General features: G+C 48.0%; 1 protein-coding gene across 2 annotated transcripts in view; it reads left to right on the top strand.

Annotated features, from left to right (window-relative positions):
* The window catches only part of LOC101745292 (protein strawberry notch), a 45,178-nt gene that overhangs the window by 15,112 nt on the left and 16,577 nt on the right, over positions 1–13,489 (top strand). For both annotated transcript variants that reach the window (XM_038016315.2, XM_038016314.2), the window contains 13 exons: positions 208–417; positions 990–1,165; positions 2,364–2,528; positions 3,139–3,380; positions 7,195–7,348; positions 7,774–7,908; positions 8,653–8,798; positions 8,887–9,065; positions 9,371–9,559; positions 10,179–10,379; positions 11,232–11,392; positions 12,358–12,548; positions 13,119–13,195. In XM_038016315.2, coding sequence (XP_037872243.1) covers positions 208–417; positions 990–1,165; positions 2,364–2,528; positions 3,139–3,380; positions 7,195–7,348; positions 7,774–7,908; positions 8,653–8,798; positions 8,887–9,065; positions 9,371–9,559; positions 10,179–10,379; positions 11,232–11,392; positions 12,358–12,548; positions 13,119–13,195 — 2,226 coding nt within the window. The remainder of the gene's footprint in view (positions 1–207; positions 418–989; positions 1,166–2,363; positions 2,529–3,138; positions 3,381–7,194; positions 7,349–7,773; positions 7,909–8,652; positions 8,799–8,886; positions 9,066–9,370; positions 9,560–10,178; positions 10,380–11,231; positions 11,393–12,357; positions 12,549–13,118; positions 13,196–13,489) is intronic.

Below are 13,489 nucleotides of genomic sequence, written 5' to 3'. Positions count from 1 at the left end.
GTAGATTCTGCGAAGCACGGCTCTTGCTAGGGTTCGTGTTAGCAACGTTATCAGGTTTGAGCCCCGTGAGCTCACCTACGAGTTAAGGCGACACTGATATAGCCTCTCAAGGCTATCAGCTTAGGTAGGAAAAAAAGGTCGGGTCGCGGTACTGCCCCGCTAGTAGACCATACATCGTATCACGAACGCTGATTCTTCTCTCAACAGTGAAACTAGGCAGGAAACATCCTGATCCTGTGGTGGAGACGGCGTCGTTGTCGTCCGTGGAGCCGGTGGACGTGACGTACAAGCTGAGTCTGCCGGACGAGACGATCCGGGGCGGGCTGCTGTCGGCCTTGCAGCTGGAGGCCGTGGTGTACGCGTCGCAGGCCCACGAGCACACGCTCCCGGACGGGACCAGGGCGGGCTTCCTCATAGGTGAGAGACGACCTGACCTCTTGTGAGTCCGCGCGGGTAGGTACCACCACCCTGCCTATTTCTGCCGTGAACCAGTAACGCGTTTCGGCTTGAAGGGTGGGGCAGCCGTTGTAACTACTTGAGACCTTAGAACTTATATCTCAAGGTGGGTGGCGCATTTACGTCGTAGATGTCTATGGGCTCCAGTAACCACTTAATACCAGGTGGGCTGTGAGCTCGTCCAACCATCTTAGCAATAAAAAAAAACCTTCTTGAAGAGCGGTACCTCCGTCCTAAGAACTATCATTCGTTTTCGTTTGCTAACGTCAAGAGAAGATTTCTAAATTGTTCTAAGATAACAAACGTGTTTTGTGTACTCAATATTACTCTAAGCTCGGTCACCCTATTCGCCCCTTATGATGTCTGACGATGGTGTTAATAATATGGTCTCTCTGATATATATATTTTTGAGATTTTAATGCGCTGTCGCCCCATCTAGTGGTCGGTAGGACATGCCGACCTGATTACATCCCGTCTCATTATCATACCAGACGGTAAGGTGTTGTAATTGAAGCAACTGGCTACTTGCTTAGGTGACGGTGCGGGTGTGGGCAAAGGTCGCACGATAGCCGGCATTATATTCGAGAACTACATCAAGGGTCGGAAGCGAGCCATATGGGTGTCCGTCTCCAACGACCTCAAGTACGACGCCGAGAGGGACCTCCGGGACATCGGGGCCGGGAAAATTGAAGTCTACCCTCTCAATAAGGTAATCTATTTAGGAAGTGGCTTGTCTGTGTGTCTGGGACTGCTGATGTCCACAAGGTTATGCGGTAGGCAGCAATATATGGCTATGCCCCTGGCATTGCTGAAGACCATGGGCGACGGTAACCACTCACCATCAGGTGAGCCGTACGCTGGTCTGCCTACAAGGGCAATAAAAAAAACAAAACAAGCCGTAGGCTTACCTGCCAGTATAACAATAGAACATGTCACTGTATAATCGGAGTAGAGTCCTTCCATACTACCTGGAGCCACTGCGGTCATCCACAATGCGTTTCCAGAGATCTTTTTTGCCACGTACCATCCGGCTATGGAATGAGCTCCCCTCCACGGTGTTTCCCGAGCGCTATGACATGTCCTTCTTCAAACGAGGCTTGTGGAGAGTATTAAGCAAGTGGTAGGCAGCGGCTCGGTTCTGCCCCTGGCATTGCTGAAGTCCATGGGCGACGGTAACCACTCACCATCAGGTGGTACAAGGGCAACAAAAAAAAATGAAGACATGAGTGGATGAAGAGGTTAAGTACCATTTATAAGATTTTTGAAGACTTGGCGAGGGGAACGCGTGGAGTGAAGCTGTGTGATTTGTTTTATTTTGTCTATTTCGTGTTTCTTCGGGTTAAATGTGTAATAACGGTGGTTTATGAACTGTTTAATATCTGTGAAAGTGCACAAAGACGTAACTTCTCGCGATCCTCCAAAAAGTCCACTGAAAAAAATCTCAGTAAATGACCACCATTTTACTAAGATTATATTTCATCCCATATCATCTCATCTCATTTCATTTTATTTCACTCCATATTATCATTTTTCATAAAAATATGAATATAAATTGAAATAAGTCATGACTTAAAAGTCTTAGTTTCAGTCTTAGACCAGGTCATAAAATCCCTAAAAAAAAAAAACCGTCGCTTGCGACGAAGGGCTCGACGAGTAAATTGATCCACAGACATAGCCCACCGAGTTTCTCGCCGGATCTTCTCAGTGGGTCGCGCTTCCGATCCGGTGGTAGATTCTGCGAAGCATTGCTTTTGCTAGGGCCAGTGTTAGCAGTGTCGTCAGGTTTGAGCCCCGTGAGCTCACCTACAAGCTCGGCGAATCTAGAATAATTCCTCGAAGTTACTAGAATAGGTAGAAAAAACAAAAAAAGTTGCACCTACCCACTGATTGGTCGCTGCGCTGTTCAGTTCAAGTACGCGAAGATCTCGTCGGCCGTGAACGGCAACGTGAAGAAGGGGGTCGTGTTCGCCACCTACTCCTCGCTCATCGGCGAGACCGCCAGCAACAACACCAAGTACAGGTCCAGGCTGAAGCAGCTGCTGCAGTGGTGCGGGGAGGACTTTGACGGAGTCGTATCCTTTCCAAAGAACACATCAGAATTTTTTTTGTTTCTTAGATAGGTGGACGAGCTCACAGCCCACCTGGTGTTAAGTGGTTACATGCAGCCAATAGACATCTAGGACGTAAATGTACCACCCACCTTGAGATATAAGTTCTAAGGTCTCAAGTATAGTTACAACGGCTACCCCGCCCTTCAAACCGAAACGCATTACTGCTTCACGGCAGAAATAGGCAGGGTGGTTGTACCTACCCGTGCAGACTCACAAGACGTCCTACCACCAGTAAAACGCAGGAATAACATTTAGTCAGAAGGCTCTGAGCCCCAACGCTTGCAACATCCGACAATTAAATTTACTGGTGGTAGGACCTGTTGTGAGTCCGCGCGGGTAGGTACCACCGCCCCGCCTATTTCTGCCGTGAAGCAGAAATACGTTTCGGTCTGAAGGGCAGGGCAGCCGTTGTAACTATACTGAGATCTTAGAACTTATATCTCAAGGTGGTTGACGCATTTACGTTGTATATGTCTATGGGCTCCAGTAACCACTTAACACCAGGTGGGCTGTGAGCTCGTCCAACCATCAAAGCAATAAAAAAAGAATTTCTTTAACTAAAGAAACTCAGATCGTATTTGACGAGTGTCACAAGGCAAAGAACCTCTGCCCCGTCGGCTCCGGGAAGGCGACGAAGACAGGTCTGACGGCCCTCGAGCTGCAGAACAAGCTGCCCAAGGCGAGGGTGGTGTACGCGTCCGCCACCGGGGCCTCGGAGCCCAGGAACATGGCGTACATGGTGCGCCTCGGGATATGGGGGGAGGGGACGCCCTTCCCGACCTTTATGGACTTCATTAACGCTGTGGAGAAGAGGTAAGTGAGGGGGCCGATGTGAGGGATACGAGTGGCACTTGTCTATTAACGTACAGAAGCGAGTCAGTGAATGAATTGTTGTTCTGGAAGATTTTTTTTTATTGCTTAGATCAGCGATCGAGGAACCGGGGTAAATTACCCCAAATGAGTTAAAATGAAGTTTTGGGGGATAAAAATGAAACTTTTGTGAGTAAAAAGTATATATTGAATTGACACTTCTCGTTAAATTTTTAGTCATTGTTTTCTTTTCAAAATTATCATGAGGGCTATAATGATACTAAAAAGAAGCAATTTAGTTTTTTTTTGTTCTTCGCCATGGGGTAATATAAACTTACACAAAAATATTTTGGGGTAATAATTAAAAAAGTTCCCCGACTGCTGGCTTAGATGGTTGGACGAGATCACAACCCATCTGGTGTTAAGTGGTTACTCGGGCGCATAGACATCTGCCACGTAAATGCGCCACCCACCTTGAGATATAAGTTCTAAAGTCTCCGTATAGTTACATGAATGATTTAATTTTAAATTAGGAGAGCGGACAGACCTTTATATTGCAACAGTGAAGCAATAGATGTGAGTTTTAATAACAGAGCAAGAGGGAAACCAAACATTAAATTATTATACAGGAGCTAAAGACTGACTGATTATATTTATAAAATGAGTTTGTTTTAGATTGCTCGGTGATATAGTACAAATGTGACAAAAGAAACACATATAGGGATTATATAGTATTATCGACCAGAAGTGAGGTAGTTAACAAAAAGAAATAAATAACACAGAACTGGCCTAATTATATTTCACTGAATTAACAAAACTTCTAACAAAATGATTTCAATTTACTATTAACGAAAACTGTTAAAATTACACAAGTCCTAAACATTTTTTCAACAAGAACCGCACACACGAACGCCACGCACAAAAAGAGGCAAAGGCGCAGCGAGGGATCGTTTTTATAGTTTTAGCGCTGGCTCTCGGTCGGGGGTTGCCTGGATTCGGTAACACGGCCGTTCCTGATGGCGAGGCGTCCTCGACCGCTTCATCTCTCAGCAGAAGTATATCTCTTCCAGCTACGTCAGAGCTTGCATCAACAAGGTCACCCTCTGTAACGTAACAAAAAATTTACACCCAGACCTTAATGCTCTAAAACTTTCTAAAATTTAGAATCCCTACTACAGACGCAAGCGTGCACTCTTACATCTGCAGCGAGGACGAGCCAAAGATAAACATTTGAAGTGAGAAGAATAGATATCGCACAACTGTCCCAAACTGCGCAATTTGAGACACCTGCACGATTCCTTTACTGAGTTAGCCCGTACAGGAAACGTCTAAAACAGTAGCGCGCTGTTGTCGGCAATATTCACCGATACAGATACTGAACATTACAGACACAACACAGCTAAACAGTAGGGACGCAAGATCCGGCCGAATCCGCATCTACCATACTGCTCAAAAAAATAAACGGGAAGTAAAGCATCGTCGTGCCCACCTCAACCTCAAAAATGGGAAGTAAAGCACCGTCGTGCCCACTTCAACCTCAAAAATGGGAAGTAAAGCACCGAAGTGCCCACCTCGACCTTCACATATTAATTTCGAAGAAAAGGCTGCATGTCACCGGGGTCTACTCGTAAGGATGATGTGGAAGCAGGGCAGCCGTCCCAGCTCCAGTCTGCTCCCACGATGCGAGGCTGCGCCACGTGTGGCGGGCGTCCCGCTCGACCGTCCTGATAGATAATCCGTTGGGTAGTCCGCAGCAGCAGGCCGCACCATGTGTGGCGGGCGTCCCGCTCGACCGTCCTGATAGATAATCCGTTGGATAGTCCGCAGCAGCAGGCCGCAGACTATGCGACATCGCCCTCTGCGTCACTGCCAGTCGTACAGCACTGTGCAGTCGGCGGCATGCGAGCAACACGTGCAGTATGCACGTCAGAAGTAGGTGAGCGCGCGCGGGCAGCGGCACGCAAGCAACACGTGCAGTATGCACGCCAGAAGTAGATGAGCGCGCGCAGCCAGCGGCACGCGAGCAACACGTGCAGTATGCACGCCAGAAGTAGATGAGCGCGCGCAGCCAGCGGCACGCGAGCAACACGTGCAGTATGCACGCCAGAAGTAGATGAGCGCGCGCAGCCAGCGGCACGCGAGCAACACGTGCAGTATGCACGCCAGAAGTAGATGAGCGCGCGCAGCCAGCGGCACGCGAGCAACACGTGCAGTATGCACGCCAGAAGTAGATGAGCGCGCGCAGCCAGCGGCACGCGAGCAACACGTGCAGTATGCACGCCAGAAGTAGATGAGCGCGCGCAGCCAGCGGCACGCGAGCAACACGTGCAGTATGCACGCCAGAAGTAGATGAGCGCGCGCAGCCAGCGGCACGCGAGCAACACGTGCAGTATGCACGCCAGAAGTAGATGAGCGCGCGCAGCCAGCGGCACGCGAGCAACACGTGCAGTATGCACGCCAGAAGTAGATGAGCGCGCGCAGCCAGCGGCACGCGAGCAACACGTGCAGTATGCACGCCAGAAGTAGATGAGCGCGCGCAGCCAGCGGCACGCGAGCAACACGTGCAGTATGCACGCCAGAAGTAGATGAGCGCGCGCAGCCAGCGGCACGCGAGCAACACGTGCAGTATGCACGCCAGAAGTAGATGAGCGCGCGCAGCCAGCGGCACGCGAGCAGTGCGCGCAGCCAGCGGCACGGGAGCAACACGTGCAGTCTGCACGGCTCTGCGCTCTCCTACTGGAGCACGGCACCGACTCGCTACTGACCTCACACGTCGGCGACAACGCCCTGCGTCTGTGAACAAATCAGACAGAAGGCGCCTCCATTGTCAAAGTTTAGATAGCACCTGCAATGCTCCAATAATCCTGTTCGTCACGCCGTCCATCTGCTGACCAGCACTGCTACACACACCCGCCGATTTGCATGACGCTGTTCCAGGGTACTCAGGTGCACATGCGTCACCCCTTTCGACGGAAACCGTTGCTGCTGGTGGCAAAAATAAGTGCGCGTGGCGTTCGGTTCAAGAGTGTGACGGCGTATTGCGATTAGACGGTACCGGTAAAGTGGTCATTAATCTCACGATCTCACGAGTATAATTATGTTCTAAACAACGGTTCCACGGAACTATGCCAGGAGACATCCTGCGGCGTAGGTGTCTTGCTCTTCTTACCCACAGAACGATCGCGACGATAATTAATGCAACAGACTTCTGAATCAAGAATTCGAGCGGTCATGATAGCGTCGATGAGAATGATCGCGCCTGTATTTTCTACATCGACGTCCCGTCACTTTTCAAAAGCACGTGGTTTTATCCCACTTCTGATATTATCGACCAGAAGTGAGGTAGTTAACAAAAAGAAATAAATAACACAGAACTGGCCTAATTATATTTCACTGAATTAACAAAACTTCTAACAAAATGATTTCAATTTACTATTAACGAAAACTGTTAAAATTACACAAGTCCTAAACATTTTTTCAACAAGAACCGCACACACGAACGCCACGCACAAAAAGAGGCAAAGGCGCAGCGAGGGATCGTTTTTATAGTTTTAGCGCTGGCTCTCGGTCGGGGGTTGCCTGGATTCGGTAACAATAGTGAACTTATAATAATAATTGAATGAATGAATGAATGACTATTTAATTATTAAATTGATTAGTTTACATTTAATTCCCCTTATACGATTGTGATTTATTTTCATAAAAATACTCGGTCATATGTATAAAAAAATCACCACATTACTTACAAATTACTTTTTATTTTTTTTATTTTAACTGAACAAATCTATAATGAGAATGACGTTTGCGATGAGGACAGAGGCGTGGGCGCCATGGAGATAGTGGCGATGGACATGAAGCTGCGCGGGATGTACATAGCGCGCCAGCTGTCCTTCCACGGAGTGTCCTTCCGCATCGAGGAGGTGCCGCTCTCCGACGCCTTCAAGGAGACCTACGACAAGAGCGTCGCGCTGGTCGGTGCCACTCTACTTACCTTTACTCCTGTAACTTCGATATGCTAATGAAGAATGTGAGGGAGAGGGAAAACTATCGGCTTAGGCAGTGTCCTTCTTCAAACTAGGCTTGTATAGAGTATTAAGCGGTAGGCAGCGGCTTGGCTCTGCCCCTGGCATTGCTGAAGTCCATGGGCGACGGTAACCAATCACTATCAGGTGGGCCGTGTGCTCGTCTGCCTACAAGAGCAATAAAAAAAAGTGTGTCGAAACCAAATTCTTATTCTTAAAATGGACGGGAATGCAAAGCTTCTTCCCTTGCTCAAAGCTTGACAGCTGCCCAGAGTAAAGGTGCATTGCGGTTCTCACTCGCACCATTGTTCCCCTCTCGCTCACTCTCCGCGGAGCCGGACAACTTGAGGTTATCGTGCGTTCGCTTGCTGCAGTGGGTGGAGGCCATGCAGCGGTTCACGGAGGCCGCCGAGCTGATAGACGCGGAGTCGAGGATGAGGAAGACCATGTGGGGACAGTTCTGGTCTGCTCATCAGAGGTTCTTCAAGTACCTGTGTATTGCCGCTAAGGTATGTGTCCTTACTGTTTCCATATATTCAATTTGCGGCGTGGTCGACTAATTTTTATCATTATGATTAAGGCTGATTAATGTTGCAATCCCTAAAAACTAAATATTGACTACTAATATAGAATACATATTGACAGAAACATTATCAGCCATCACGACAAATCTGACAAGAGTGTCCGATTTTTAATGTTGGTTTAGTTTAAATGACGGTCTGTTTTAATGATGAGCGTGATCAGTGCGCTTAGTGCGACTTTTTTAACATAGCGTAAAAGTTAACTTAAATTTGTATAGAATTGGAACGCTTGCCTACGTTTGCCGCTAGGGGCGCTGTTGAGTTAACTTTTACGCTATCGAGAACGTTAAAAAACTCACTAATCACACCGACAGCAACACAGACAAAGGCTTGAGAGGCTCTTTAAAGTTTCCCTACGACATATCTGCCGCATTTGGTCTTCGGTTCTGACTGGAGAACTTTTCAGTGGCCATTTGCACAAACAGTGCAATAGTGATGTCAAATCAAATTAGTTCTTTTTTGGGTCACTTTTGTAGATGTTGTTACCGATTGTGACGTCAATAATAAAGAACTAATACACAGTAATGAAAGACACCGTTCATTCCGTAAGATGGTACATGTGTTTACATAAAGACCGGCGCCGGGCAAATGGTGCAGCGTAATGCAATAGTTGCATGCGCATGCGCTTACGTGTCCCTGCATTCTTTATATGACGTTTGCGAATGTGTTCAGGTGAACCACGCCGTGGTGACAGCCCGCGAGGCCGTGAAGTGCGGCAAGTGTGTCGTCATCGGCCTGCAGAGCACCGGGGAGGCGCGCACCCTCGACCAGCTCGAGAGGGACGACGGGGACCTCACAGACTTCGTGTCCACCGCCAAGTCAGTGCACCACACACCTCGACCTGGGAGGCGGCAGTGTATTTGCAATACTTCATTACACTTGCGTCCAAAATGTTGTCACTTCCAGGGGGGTGCTGCAGACGCTTGTGGAGAAGCACTTCCCGGCGCCGGACCGCGACCGCATCAACCGGCTGCTCGGGCTCGGCGCCAACAGGCCGCCGCCCCCCGCGCACGCCGCGCTCCCCGCGCCCCCGCACAACGGCACCAACGGTCGGGACGACGACGCCAACACGTCCAAGAGAAAGTGTGAGTCGTTGTGTCATGCTCACTGTTATTTTTTGTATATCTTAGTGAAGCTGCAGTACAGATCGTGACTTAATGCCAATCACTATATTTTAATGTTATTAGAGTGACGTGTGAATGACTTCACCATCTGCCTGTGGTTAAGTTGTTGTCGAAGCAGAGTATTGTGCACAGTTTCAGTACATCAGTACACCCTGTATAAATATTGAGTTCATGTACAGGGTGCTCGGATACCACAGACCGCATGACGTCATACTATGCTGTGCTGTCGAATGTAAGTCAGAATTAGATAAGGAATTCGTTTCCAGTGACGTCACGCCAGCAAGCGAACGCCGCGGCCAAGCGCGCCCGCGGGGGCTCCTCGTCCGACGAGTTCGTCCGCGGCGGCTCCTCCGACGAGCTGGAGATGGAGTCGGACGAGGAGCAGCAGCGGGCCGCCTCCGACTCCGACCTCAGCGACTTCAACCCCTTCAGGGGCGGCAGCGACAGCGACGACGGTACGACGCCACCACATCATGCATTGCGTACTTTCTTAATGTTCAACCAACTTTCACTACTAGTAATTATTATTATTATCATTTTTTATTGCTTAGATGGGTGGACGAGTTCACAGCCCACCTGGTGTTAAGTGGTTACTGGAACCCATAGACATCTACAACGTAAATGCACCACCCACCTCTCAGTATAGTTACAGCGGCTGCTCCACCCTTCAAACCGAAACGCATTACTGCTTCACGGCAGAAATAGGAAGGATGGACTCATAAGAAGTCCTACCACCAGGTAAATGATGAAAACATCTATGTTAAATAAAAGTTAACTGTTATTACAAAAGAACTTTCGAACTAGATGCGACAGGCTTCGAACTGTAAGGTCTGTTTAGTGCGCTTAATAGATAAATTGTGTTCTAGTATAGACGAACAATTAGCAAAGGTTGTGCGTTCAATAAAGGTGAAGAACCAATTAGTTCTCCGAGTAGGTAAATTAAAATTAAACCTGAGTGTTAAGGGGCAGACGCGGGAGAGTAGGGGATGTAACGTGCGCCCCCTAGCGAACTGAGTAGTGTTACTACGCGATAGTTGCTGCAGCGCGGTCCTCACCCCCATGTACCCCTTGCAGAACCCTGGCTGAATCGCAAAAAGAAACCAAAGAAGAAGAAGGCTGCATCTCCCAAGAAGAAGACCTCGACCACGCAGGACAAGATCGAGAACATGTTCACCCGCAAGAACAGCGCGCCCCCCGCCCCCACCCTCACCGTCACCACCAGCTCCGGCGCCAGCCTCACCGGGACGCCGGTCGGCACCAACGGCCTGTATCTAGGTCAGTTGACCACTCGCACTCGGTACCCTGACCTTCTAAATCGAACACTTCTTAGGCACCACAAGCACTGGTCATCGTTCTCGTCGAACCCGTCGCTTGCGACGAAGGGCTCGACGAGTAAACTAATCCACAGACACAGCCCACTGAGTTTCTCGCCGGATCTTCTCAGCGGGTCGCGATTCCGATCCGGTGGTAGATTCATTCGCGAAGCAGTTGCTCTTGAGTTGTTAGATCTCCTTTGGAGGCGCTCGGGTAGCTGTTAGCAAATCCCGCCCCTTCTGGTTGAGCCCTTGCTCGCCCTCCTGTCCTGGTGAAACTGGAAAGGCCTCAGAGCCACAACAACTCTCAATCATAAAAAAGGAACACTTGCAGCTCCGTGGTATCTATTTGGGTTAGTTCGCAAACTATCCCCACACTAGTATTTAAGGTAGGATTCCGTGGTGAGTTCTGTTCTGGAGAATAGGGTGACCACAAGAGCTGCAGGTCAGCGTCGGATAGGGAGATGCAGGAGTCCAGGGTCACGCATCCGTAGCTTCTGTGGTGTCAAAAATCTCACCGCGGTTTGGTCTTGGGTTCAGTGCCAATTTCTATAAGTGTGTACCTAGTGTAGTTGTTGCTACACTTGCTAAATCCTGCGTCTGTTTTTCAATAGTTTTAATAATAAATATTTACTAAGAAATTGCATATAAAAAGGATAATTTTACTGGTAGGTCTTATTGTAAACCTGCACTGTTTCCACCGACCTGACTCTTGCGAACAATCTTCATTTTGGACTCCGACCTCATGTCTTGGGAAGATTGGCGGCAGTCCTGTAGTGATGTCCATGGACTCCAGCCTCTTTGTTGTCCCCAGGTCGCAGCCGCAGCAGCGCGCCGCCCCGGTCGGCCATCGAGCGCGCGTGCAGCATGAAGGAGGAGCTGCTGGCGGCCGTGCACCGGCTGGGTCGCCGCCTGCCGCCCAACACGCTCGACCAGCTCGTCGACGAGCTGGGGGGCACCGACAACGTGGCTGAGGTAACCACCCCCCACTAGAGGAATCCACTGCAAATATAAAATCACACGCACGATCTTCTCAGTGGGTCGCGTTTCCGATCCTGTGGTAGATTCACTCATTTTTAAAAGTCATTTCCCTAGTTATATTTTGTAATAATGTACTAGAAAAAACGGTGCGCGTGCAATTTGGTGCTCGTGAATGAAGTAAAACTTATTCTTCGATTTGTAGTACTGTGGTTTCCTTCATTTTTCATCCTTAAATCAGATTGCTCTTGTAAAAGGAAACGCTGTGTATAAGAGATGCGACATCTTTAACATTTATATTATATATTTTTTAAATTATAGATAAAAAAAAGAATATATATTTTTTATCAAATTATTGGACGCTACTCTTTGCTAACGCTCGCGATACAGGTCTACTACGCATTCACTCTCGCTGTCTCTTTCTATTCCCCCTCCCCAGAAGCGTTAAACGTTTAACGTTACCTTGTTGGAAGTCGCATTACAAGTTTCACTTCAAAAACAAAGAATTATTGTGCTTAAATTATCTAAAATAATATTTGTCAATCAGAACTTATATTACAATATGTATCAACTGGGTCACTGATAATATAGTTGAGATGAGAGATCGCGATGAAACTCAAGGTGGCTTAAATTAATAACAATATTCAACAAGAATGTACAAATTTTGTTTGTTTCGCCCTCGGCTATGCTCCAAATGTTATTTTTTTTATTGCTTAAATGGTTCGACGATCTTACAGCCCACCTGGTGTTAAGTAGTTACTGTAGCCCATAGACATCTACAATGTAAATGCGCAACCCACCTTGTGATATAAGTTCTAAGGTCTCAAGTATAGTTACAACTTGTTTTGGTACAAGTTACAAGTTGTTTTGGTATCAAGGAGTCATGATGACTAAAAAGCAGTTCACAACACTGCTTCTTGCCCAAACTAAAATTAGAATCAAACCAAAAATAATTTTGACAGATGACAGGTCGCAAAGGGCGCGTGGTCCAAACAGAGGACGGACAGATCTTATACGAGAGCCGATCCGAAGCGGACGTGCCGCTCGAGACCCTGAACCTGACTGAGAAGCAAAGGTTCATGGATGGCGAGAAGGACGTGGCCATCATCTCTGAGGCCGCCTCCAGTGGTATCTCATTACAGAGTGATCGGAGGTAAGTTAAGTTCGGTAGGCAGCGGCTTGGCTCTGCCCCTGGCATTGCTAAAGTCCTTGGGCGACGGTAACCACTCACCATCAGCTGGGCCGTGTGCTCGTCTGCCTACAAGGGCAATAAAAAAATAAGGTGTACCAACCGTTCTTATTCTATTTCTGTTACCACCCTTACATGTGCAGCTTGTGTTGAATTGAACATCTTGTACAGCAGTGTTCTTAGATGTGTATAGGCTGTATTGGTGTATATGTGCAGTGGTATTTGGCTATGACCACTCGATACTGTCTGTACGACCTAATTGGAACAAGTAATAACGTATGAAAGTTGTTTGGTAGCTTTAGATTTAATGAAACCGCTATCCCGAGAGTGAAGCTAGTGGACGCACAAGGTCGTTGACCCGCGCGTCAGCTGATTGCTATTTGTCATACATTGAGTGCCATTCAAGAAAAATACACTTGAATTTTTGAGTCAGGACTGTTGCACTGAGCTGGTAGTCCCCAATACTGGCACATAATGTGTGGTCTTCTCTCCCAACACTATAGGTTAATATGTGATTATTGTATCTTGTGACAGGGCGAGGAATCAGAGGCGACGAGTTCACATCACACTAGAGCTGCCGTGGTCCGCGGACAGAGCCATACAACAGTTCGGTTAGTTAATTGAGCACATTCACTTTGTCACGGTAGAGTGCATGAGTCATATAGAGACGGAATACAACCACCCACCCAAAACCTTTCATTGGAAGGGATTATTAATGGAGCTGAGTGGGTTGAGCTGGTCATAAAACCATAAAGTTAACTCATTAAGTCATCATCATTCTCCTGCCCTTCTCCCAGTCACCTGGGGTCGGCGCAACATGTTTTCTCCTTCCATACTCTTCTATCATATACCATTTCTTGGCTCACTCCCCTCTTACCCATATCGTCCCTCACGCAATCCATCCA

This window comes from Bombyx mori, chromosome 16 (assembly GCF_030269925.1).
Source record: "Bombyx mori chromosome 16, ASM3026992v2".
NCBI classification, from domain to species: Eukaryota; Metazoa; Arthropoda; class Insecta; order Lepidoptera; family Bombycidae; genus Bombyx; species Bombyx mori.
Note: the sequence above shows the minus strand (reverse complement) of the source record. Positions and strands in the feature narration are given on the sequence as shown.